The 11,157-nt window shown below is 41.0% G+C and overlaps 1 protein-coding gene across 1 annotated transcript; it reads right to left on the bottom strand.

The window, feature by feature from the left end:
- Positions 1 to 1,564: 1,564 nt before the first annotated feature.
- Positions 1,565 to 8,820, bottom strand: LOC109302391 (macrophage metalloelastase-like). The gene is made up of 6 exons (XM_019523963.1): positions 8,647 to 8,820; positions 5,950 to 6,173; positions 5,719 to 5,867; positions 4,726 to 4,851; positions 2,321 to 2,482; positions 1,565 to 1,792 (listed from the first exon to the last, which is right to left on the bottom strand). The coding sequence occupies exons 1-6, from the start codon at positions 8,752 to 8,754 to the stop codon at positions 1,770 to 1,772; spliced, it is 792 nt and encodes a 263-aa protein (XP_019379508.1). The 5' UTR covers positions 8,755 to 8,820; the 3' UTR covers positions 1,565 to 1,769.
- Between the last annotated feature and the right edge of the window lie 2,337 nt (positions 8,821 to 11,157).

The following is an 11,157-nucleotide window of genomic DNA, read 5'->3' as shown; positions in this document are numbered from 1 at the left end:
TGAGGGTCTCCTGTATTGCATTGCTGTTATTGAGCCATTCACAAAATGGATGGAAGCAATTCCAACCAAAACTGATACTGCACAGGTTATGGCTGTTCAATTGTTTAATATACTTTTCTCCAAATGTGGACTCCCTAAGAAATTGGTTCAGATCAGTGTTCCCATTTTATGGGAAAAGGTATGCAAGAACTTTGTAACATATTAGGAATTAAATACAGATTTCATGTTGCTGGATATCCTCAGTCCTCAGGACAGGCTGAATGGTCCAGTCAGACCCTAAAGGATTCTCTTCATAAGGTTGTTAAGGCCTCAGGTAAGGATTGGGATCAAAAGCTTCCTATTATCTTGATGGCCCTAAGGAGTACAAAAACCTCACATAGGTATACGCCCTTTGAGGTGTTAACTGGAAGGAAAATGTGTACCCTAGAACAAAGGTGGTTTGGCCTTGACCTGTCTGGGGGATTGGAGTTGAAATCAGTCACAGATCAATGGGTCTTAAAATTAATGCAACAATTACATGATATCCACTGAGATATCGCTATTCAATTAAGGCAAAACATTTATGAAATGGACAAACAATTAGGCTGAGTTAGAAATCCTATAGAATAGAATATTGGAGACAAAGTCATGTATTAGTGTTTTTCAGAACAAGATCATGTATTAATTGCAAAAGGAGAGAGTCCGGTATATATTGTTAATAAGGCCAGTCCTACAGTTTATCAATTGGAAATTCTAGAAAAGGGTACTGGAGAAGTATGGAAAAAGTGGTTTAATTCCTTCCAGTTAAAGGCCTGGAAGGGTGACTAATCAGTGTTGTATTTCCTGTAAGAATTTTTAGGAAAATGAGCACTCATTCTAGAAGTTTATGGAACTAATGTCCACAACTCCCTGCAAGTTACTGCAGCACTTTGAAGTTTTGGGACACTTGGGAGCAGACTACATAAAAATTTACCTAATCGTGTAGCAGGAAAATTAGCATTGAGTTTGCTTGCTCAAGAAGACAGGTTAACCATTTGGTGGAACCATGATATCAGATGTGGGAGTCAGGAGTCCCTGGACAAGACCTCATGGCCAACCAGTGAATTCGCATTTGCTGTATCTTGGAGTCGTGACCATCTGCTTTGACTAGCTACAGTTCTAAAGTTATAACTGCTGAGAATGCTTTATTTTTAATTTAGAGTTGTATCTGATAGGGTTCAATAAACTTGCTTATAGCTAAGGACAACAGTGTCTTAGTCTTCATACCTGGTACAAGACCCATAGTAGGGTCATTGGACACAACAACACACACTGACCTGGAAATCCACAGGGCTCACTCCTCAGAGGACTTCTGACCAGGAGCCAGGCTCTGTCGGCACTGAGAGTCCTCCCCCATGTTCCCCTTTTATACCAATCTAGAAGCGTGGCATTGGCTACAAGCATGCCAGGGCAGGGCTAACCCAGCCCATCCTAGCAGCTCTTTTTAACTCCTTCCTCACCATGGCCTGGCCAGTCCACACCATCACCAGGAGTCACTTAACCCACCACTGAATGCAACGCAGAGAATTTAGCTCAGAAAGGAATGCAGGGTTGAGACTATGTTTTTATTTTCCAAACTTATTGTATCAAATTTAAACGGATTATAAATCTTCGTGAAAATGCACGAGCAGAATCTAAATGTCAGCGTTTTTGCCATTCTAATTCACCAAAAACAATAAAACAAAACTTTTCAGGTACAATGCCATCTCCAGCGTGTGACTTGTTCATTCTTTCAAAGACCTGATGGCTCTTTAAAAGTTGTCACGTTTGGGTCCTGTAGGATAGAAACATGGAAATATTAAGAGACAAAATTCAGAGAAACCTGCATTGTTATTGATCTTTCTGTTTTGAAGTGCCTCAGGCAAGGTAATGACCCCCATGTAAGGCTGTAGGCCAGATTTTCTGTTTCAGAGTTAGTTCTGCTGCTGCTTGCGTGCATTAAATAGTACTTTTTTCTATGAACAGTCCCATTGATTTCAATAGGCTAGCATCTGCCATCTCTATATTGAGCAGTATTTTATTTATTTGGTAATTCTACTGATTTCCATGTAGTGTTTGCAGAAGAAGGTACAGCTCAATACAAGGTTAACAGAGTTTGGTCAGAGTATACAGTATATAAATTTTGCCCCAATCTAAGTTTGACAAGCTCACTCACTTTAAGTAGTAACTTATGAGAAAAGGCTACCAAAATCAATGAGTCAGCTTACTAAAGAGAGTATTACTTTCCTTAAGAATGGCAAACATCTGTTTCTTCCTTGAGGAATGTTTTTGTATTGATATTAACACATCACACTGACATTACCATATAAACTCTGAATTCCTCGTCTGTCGTCATATGAAAGGCTGAAGGCTTCTGGGTTTATAAAGGAGTATGTAGGGTACATCAGAGCACCCTGAACATTTGTATGACCCAGTCCCAAAGAATGACCAAACTCATGAGCAGCAACAAGGAACAAATTCACTCCTACAATATAAAGAAAAAGAAAAAAAAAACATGTTAAACACATGATAGATTATTTTCAGCATATAACCAAACTAAACATCACAGGCAGGATGAATTTGCATCCTTCTTACCTCTAGGATAAAGTCCTGTGGAATTTCACATTTGTTTAATTTAACTTTTCTTTCACTTTCACTTAATTTTTAGTAAATTCTCCTATTTATTTTGTCCACTTATTTTAGTAAGAATATCGCAGAACCCAGGCATAGAAGTTAGGACACAAGAAGTCTATCCCCAGCCTGCTTCCCTTGGGCATGTCCAGATGAGCTAGCATGTACAGTTTGTGGCACCTCAGAGCTGTCCGAGGTGTTGCAAACTGCATGCAGCACACATGCAGTTGTTTGCTACACTGCTAATTTGCAGCATGGTGCCAAAATTTGACACCAGGAGATCCTAGTGTCAAAAAAACAAAAACCAAAAAAAACCCCACCACCACTAATAAAAGCTGTATGGTGCATGGGGCAGCAGCATGTACTGCCAAAAACAGAGCCTGGCTGACCAGAACCATGCTCTGGCTGCTGGCCAGGCTCCATATTGGCAGGTCAGTGATGCTGCTGCCCCAGAAGGCCAGTAAGACTGCTGAGGCCAGGTGCTGGCCTCAGCCTCCCCTACCTCACCCGAGTCAATTTGCTGCACACTGGTGTGCGTGCATGCATGCGTGCCCGCGCCCAGGGACAAAAAGCAGTGGCCCAAGTATGTGTCACTACTATTTGTGCCATGGAAAATGTAGACCCCTGAACATGTGCACTAATCTGGACACACTCCTTGTCTATGGGTGAACCACTCAAAAACTTTCTGGATCTCTTCTACAAAATGAAAACAAGATTACTTGCTTAGCCCCCTGTTACAAAAGGTTTCTCGGGGCCAGTCTGTCATTGGCCCACCCACCTGTTTCTGGGCCAACCATCCACCTCCTCATCTGCCATGCCTTGATGATACATAATTATGTTGTTAATTAGGCGGGAGGCTGCCCATTCTTGCCCCAATGCCAGGGGGCACTATCTGCAGCTCTGTTACTCCCCTGTACCTCAGCCCAAACCTCGCATGTGGCATCCACAGTTCTTAACATCAACAGGCCCACACTGGGCCCCAGAATCCTCCAGTCCAGACCCCAACTGGATCCCTCCAATCAGGCAGCCCACTCTGCCCTCATTCTTCCCCCTCTCTGGCATGGCCCCTCAAGGACCTTTGGCCACACAGGCCCTGGCCTCACCTCCAAAGCCAGTCAGAACCCCAGGCCCTTGGCTCTAGGTGCCCCTCACAGTGGACCCCTGGCCTTTTTGACCCTTCTGGTCCTGGTCCCAGCATTGACCAGTTGAGGGTGTTTCAAGTCAGGCTTCTGAGCCTCTAGCACACTTTCTAACCTGGGTCTGCTTTCTTGGCCGTACTATGGGGTAACCCACCTGGTTGTGGGAACTGGGGTTATTAAGGTACCCCAACCTGCCTTTCACCAGGGTGGTAACTGGCCTGGTATTTCCTGGGCGCTCCCACACCACTAGATGCCCCACCAGGCCACCCATCCCTGGCAGGGTGCAGTTTTAGGTCATGTCCAGGACCAGGAGTCTCCAAACCAGCCCCTTAAGCTCCTGCCCTTACCTTCAAGATGTTGCATAGAGCCTCACATCCAGGCAATGTTTCTGCCAGCAGAGAACTGCTCTGTTTATATGGGCAGCCAGAGTTCTAAAATGGCTGTCGTAATCAAGTACCTGCTGGCTGTTTGGCTCAGCCCTTGAAGTGGCAGGCACCAACAGTGCCCTACCACACCTTTGAAAAGTGCTTTGAGCTTCTTGAAACCCAGGCATGGTATGCCTGCTAAGGTAGGTAGGTAGAGACACATGTGCATATTCCAATTACAGAAACATACACCTCCATGATGGGGGGCATGGCCCACTTACTTGGATCTCTAAAGCATATTTTAATAACTTTGCAGCAGCAGGACATTGACCCCTATGGGCCCCCTGCTTTACCTGTGGCAGTTTAGGGTGGTATGCTTTGTGGTTGTGGTAAAGTTGATTGTGTAGTTTTACCAATAAGTTAGACAATAGGGTTGTATAAGGTGACTTGGATAGGGATGGCCCTGCCTCTAGCCAGAGGTTGAACTAGAAGACCTTCGAAGCTCCCTTCCACTTTTCTAGGGTCCTGTGAAAATGCAGGCACAGTTGTGGGAAGTATTCCTAGATCTTTCATTAAGAATCTTGTGATTTTACCTCTATTATATTCTGACCATCGCTCATCCTCATCAAAGTGAGCATCTCCTCCTATCCCCAGTCCAGGTGCAAAGGCATGAGCTAGTATTCCCCCAGTTCCATCAAAGGGACTGGAATCACCATGAGCTACATTTGGAGACAAGCAAAAATAATCAGTTGTTAAAGTGTTGCATTTTAAACAGTAAATTCCACACCTTGAATTTTAGTGTTTTCTTTTATTAAACTGAGCTGGGCTGGGAGATAAGGGTCTTCCAGCCTGAGCTCCACGACTGCAGGGCTCAGGCTGGGAGATAAGCATCTTCCAGCAGCAGCCCCATGGTGGCGGACCGATGCTGGGAGATAAGGGTCTCCTAGGCCCCCACTCCCTGTTCATGATGGTGGAGCAGGGGTTGGGAGATAAGGATCTCCCAACCCCTGCTCCACCATTGTGATCTGGAAGCAGGGGGCTTGGAGCATCCTGCTGCCAGGTCAGGGAGACATAGTCCCCACCCAAGCTTATGTAGCGGAGCCTGCCCTGGCACTAGGCAGCTCCTGGGGACAAGGAGCTATCTCCTGCCTTCTGGTGGACAGCTGACAGGTAGCAGATTTGACTCCTGGCCAGGCATCTACACAAGCACTACAGCACCATTAATAATGCTGAGTAAATTTGCTACTTGCATTTGCAGGTAGCAAATTTATTCGGGATTAGGGAGATTTACTGTGCACATGCTTACTTCACAGTAAACTATGCTAATTCACCATTAAGTGTCTCTTGTAGATGTGCCCCTTGTGTTTTACTATAATATTTTCATTTATATGATCACTTTTTTTTTTAACCCCCACAGAATATTTGCCTTCTTCAATGCATGGTCTCAGAAGTGACTAGAAAATTTTAGACAAAACTTTCCAAAACCACTTAGATTGAAGAAGAGATATAGTCTAACTAGATTGTTCTTGCAAACGTTAGGTAAAGCATATTTAATCAAATTTATAGAAAAACAGAGGCAGCCTCACCATATCTTGCAAAACGAATCAGGATATCTGCCTCTCCTGAGAAAACTTGTTGGAACTTCAATGGAGTTACGTCACTCCAGACCTTAAAAGCCTTTTTAATTATTTCATTCACTACAGAACGGGGGAGATCAGGTGTATAATTGATAAACCTATAGGTAAAACAAAGAAACAAAATATTGTTATTTAAGGTATGGAAAGAATAATTTTAAAAAATGCTGAGCTAGAACAAACCTGTAAGTTAAATATGTCTTCCTCCATTTTGGTCTTCCAGGAAATGTTGTGTAATCCATTACATCCGGGACACCACATCTTGGCTGTTTCATCATTTCTTCTGTTTCTGAATTTAATTTTCCTGTTACAGTCAGATGGAAAAATCTTTGCATTGTTTTAATTCTCTCTTCTAAAGTCTGGTCTCCTACTTTTTTAGTGGGTGGAAAGAACCTGTCAAGATAATTCTAGGAAAAAAAGAGAAAAGACACATTTGTATGCACCTACATTACATTGTATATGTCACATACTGAAGTTGTGCTTTTGGGTGATAGTTACACATGAAGAGTCATGTAATCAACAAATATAGGACTCATTTCAAGTGATGCTCATTCCTCTCAACTCTTATTATTTGTGATATGGGTTTCCGTGGGCCAGCACTTTGCAGAATCAAGTTTTAAAATGGTAAAGAATATGCATGGAAAATAAATTGAGACCATTTGATTAAAGTACTAGAAAAAGAACTAGCTTGTAGATGCGCTCTCCAAAAAATGATGCACTCTAGGAAATGACATCCAAATATAAAAGACACTCTTACCACATATATTTTTTTCAGTTGGCATACAAACCAACAGCTAAGTATCCTAAAAGAGGAAGTGATTTCATAGATAGTACTTTTCTAATAACAAAATAAAGATGTAGAGGAAAAAAATTAAAATATTCTGAAATCAGCTTAGTGTTAAAATATTCACTTACATTTTATTTTGATAATTATATGTTTAATAAATGAAGGACTGAAATATTTCTGCAAAACATTTTATTTGGGAAAAATACAGGCTAAAATTAATATTTAATATTTCCAAGATGAAATATTTTGAATATTAGTTTCTAAATAGTATTTTATATCACATTTTACCTACATTTAATTTTATAAAGGGCCCTCTCCTCAAAATCAAAATATTTCTTTTTGTTAATAAAACATTGCTTTTGCTTCAAGATGGATTTTTTTTTCCACTGGACACATCTACATGTGGCTGTACAGCACCATTGTTACTGCACAATCATTTAGTACTTCCTTCTGAAAGTACTAAATGACAGCGCAAAAACAGCCCGTACTAAACCATGCCAGCCCTGCATTGTTATTTTTAGCTGCTATGTCACTGTAGCAATGCGCTATCATGAAGGAGCATATTGCTATGGTAATGTAGCTGCGGCATCACAGGTTTTGCCCATGGATGCTACAGTGACATAGCATCACATGTAGACACCTCCATTTTATAGGAAAACAAACAGCATTTCAAGTGAATCCAAATAATATATATATGTATTAATTTCAGCTTTTTTAATCCATAAAATCACTTATGCTTGTGTCTACTGTTTTAATCTTATTTTAGATTAGTAAATTTTGGGATTCTATTCTTGTTCCTTGTATGAGATTTATAGGTAATGAATACATTATTACTTGTGGAGTTTTAGGAACCTGATTCTTTTTTCACACTAAAGACCCTTTATAATAATCTAGCATTAAAATTAACAGAAGTTTATACCTAACCTGAAATCCTTTTATTCTACCAGAGCAATATAAAAGAGCATTAATAAACCAGGCATCTATCTGTAGTTCTTAGAACTGGAAATGTATAGTTTGCGCATAATAAATTAATTTTATGACACTTAATAAATAAATAGAAGATGTCATTTGCCAATATGTTCACCGTGAATAAAATATAGACTGTCAGTAACATATAAAGAAGCTATATTTTATTTTAAAAAATAGAAGGACTTTATAATCTTGGCCTTGGATTTATGGACTCTCCAGAGAATTTTGAGATGCCGCAAATGCAAAGCAGCATTAGTTTGACAACAGGTGTAGTAATAGGAGGTAGTTCAAGGGAATGGTGAGTTTATTAATTAAGTATATTTTTGGTGTTTGTTTTATACCAAATAAAGCTGATATAGGTAAAATTAAAAGTTTTCTAATATTTGTCATAAATGTCTAACTCATGAATAATTATAACGTATCTTTATTGCTAACTCTTATTTCACCAAGTGCTATAAAAAAACCTGCCATTCTCCATAATATACGCATATCTATCTATCTATCTATCCATCCAGTAATAGCTAGGCACCACCTGTGCAAGTGGTTCTCCTGTTTACTTTTACAAGACTTTGTTGGACATTGGATTCTAAAGGCTTCTAAACCAATATGATACCTACAAAGATTTGCTCCTCCTTACAGAACTGTGACACTTGGGTACAGCTATGACTAGATGAGTTCAGCCTGTTGTTATTAAAATACTATTTTAATCTTATTGAAATATTATAGAACTCTATTGGAAAGAAGCCTTCCCTAAAATCAATTAAATTACTTTATGGATGAATTTGGCCCATTGGTTTTAGAGACCCCATGTATTGAATTATTTGAGATTGTTCTTATAGTATATGCTTTTTAAAGTCCCACTAAAAGAATTATCTTCTTTCTTCTTGTGCATAACAGAAATGCAGGCCTGTATCTCATTTGAAAATCTTACTTCAGCTACTTTTGAAAAATTTACCCTATCTCTACCAATTTTCTGAAACAAATCTGGAATATTTAAAGTCCTATACAAATGAAAATAAAATGAAGCCATACGTTTTCTGAAAAGGAATAATGATTAGGATGTAGACTGAAAGTAAAATATTAGGATATTCAGAGTGCACTACTCTGCCCTATTTATAACATACCTTCATCTGTGATAAGGCTCTGGAACTCCATGGTGCTGGTTTAAGTGGTATTGGAAGACCAAGGCTGCTAAGTAGAAAAAGTACAGTGCAGAGTAAAATGAATTTCATAGTGTGTTACCAAAGTATCTTTGCTAACAAAGAAATTCTTTGGCTGTTCTTATCTAATGATCTCTGCTGTAGTGCTTATATAGGCCCTTATTGCTGCATGTGGTAATCATCTACATGACTCATATGTAGGTTTGCTAATTATTGTAATACTGTTATAGTGTCATTATTCTGAAATGTTAATAAAGAAATGTTAACCAAGTCTTTTTGTTGACACTTCAGGTGAGGTCATATCAACAGAGCAAGGAGCCAACTTTGGACCTCTCTCCTTTCATGCTATGCAGGTACTAAAACCACAGGGACACAGGGAAGTTAGCTTTCTCAACCCTGGTCAATTAATTCAGTTAGTGTACAATCTCAGCTTATTTCAGCTTCTCCAAAGTTCCCTGTTGCTGTCAAGACACATTTCAACAGCTGTTTGGCAGATAGGTTACTTGTACTGATTGAGACAAAGGATGTGATTAGTGGAACGTTAGTACTGTGTGACTGAAACCAGCTACACTTCATTTTACCTAAAAACATCTCTTTCAGTTTTCAGGTCGAAGTTCCAACATCAGTCATGCTAAGCTACCAAAACTCCAGTGTAAATCTGCTCTAGTCGCTAAGATTTTTTCAGATTTAACTGAAATGAGAATCTGGAACCTTTTTCTATGTAGAAATAGGAGAGTATGGTAAATCTTGATGCCTTTTACCACAAATACAGTGGGAACTCAGGAGTTTTTCTGAAAAACTAAGTTGAAGCTATATTCTATCTTCATTTATATTGGTACAACCTTCTAGATCTCAATGAGCAATGAGAGCAAAATCTGGCATAAACCATATCTCTGGGGTCCTAAACCAGTGTCTAGTCTCATCAAATTCCATGGAAGTCCACTAAAAAGAATTAATTTTTGTTCCAGTGTCTGTATCGGGTCAAATTTTGGCTCCTAGTCTCTTTTTGGAGGCACAGTTTTATAATGGTACTCCTAATCTGGTGGAAGAGGACAGATGGTTCTTTAGCTAGCAAGAATCATCTGTCCCCTTCCTCCAGATTAGGAGCAGTATCTGGTGCTCTAGCTAGTGATATAGTTCCACTGTGTTTCTCATTAGGAGTGATCATCTGCATGAAATGAAGGAAAAGGAATATAGAGTCTGATGCAACTCATACTGATATTAATAGAAAGACTCCCCTTGACTTCATTGGGTACTAAGTGGTGCCCCAATACAGCTGAATTATGCAGCTGTCTCTGGAACAGTTTTTCAAGGTATCTGGCTTTCTATTGATGTGAAAAACCAGTGCCAACCAAAAACTCTTCTCTGTGACAATTTGGTTAGTATGGGCCTTCCAGAGGGTACACACCCTACCCTATCTCTTTAGGTAACCTGAGTTAGATACATTCCTGAGGAAGGGGGAAACCTGCTCATTCTATCTACATGACTGGCATCACATACCTGGGTGAGGGGCTTATGCTCCCTATTGTTAAGCAATGTCAACCTGATTGGGAGGGGGCTAGAGACTCTGCCAGTCTGCCCAGCAACCAGTGATGCATTTCAAATTGGTTTGCTGGCAGCCAACAGGTGCTAGGCTCCATTGGACTGGTAAATGAGGTCACACGGGCTATATAAGTTAAGGACTGCCCAGGAGGAGGGCAGCAGTAGCCATGATGAAAACTCAGAGAGAGAAGGGCTAGACCACCTGAAACTTGCTCTCGTCCTTGAAATTCATGATCAATGAACTGTCTGCCTCCAATGGGAATCTCCACCTGCCTCTGGATGATACTTGTAAGTAAGCTACCTGAGATCTAACTTGATATATAGCTTGCAGTAGCTCAGATGCATGATCAAAAGCTATCCCTGCCACCCTGTTTACTCTATGGGATTTCTCTGATACTGCTCAACCCAGTATCCTATTCCAAACCTACCCCTTGTAACCAATAAAGTTCTCCTTTAAACCTAGCATAGGAGACTTATTGGGAGTGGGTCTAGATTATGCCTTGGGGTCCCTTTGGTTCGGCTGACTAAGGGAGACTACTATTTGTGCTTTTTCTTGAAATGGGTCGAGTACTCTCAAGGATGACTAAGCCTGTGTTTCCCAGGGGACACAGAGCCAGGATCTGACCAGACCCTGGGTGGTAGCAGCCCTACACCCAGACTAGCGGGTATGCTCCAGGAAGGGGGTTGGGCAGACATGAGGCACCCCCAGGGAGGCACTCGCACACTGAGATGGGTGGCTCAGTACAGAAGCATCCACTACTGGCCTGCCACACAGGCCCAACATGGGGGAGGTCTAGGCCTAAGAGTGGGGAGAAGCTGGCCCACTGTGGCAGGGGCAGCAGCAGGCCTGTGGCCAACCTGGTAGTGGTGGGGGAACAAGAGAAACAGGAGGAGTGGGCTCGGAGCTGATGGGTGGAGGAGGGGGAGGGGTAG

The sequence above is a fragment of the Gavialis gangeticus genome, unplaced genomic scaffold (assembly GCF_001723915.1).
Source record: "Gavialis gangeticus isolate Ggan-Ray unplaced genomic scaffold, GavGan_comp1, whole genome shotgun sequence".
In the NCBI taxonomy this organism is placed as follows: Eukaryota; Metazoa; Chordata; order Crocodylia; family Gavialidae; genus Gavialis; species Gavialis gangeticus.
Note: the sequence above shows the minus strand (reverse complement) of the source record. Positions and strands in the feature narration are given on the sequence as shown.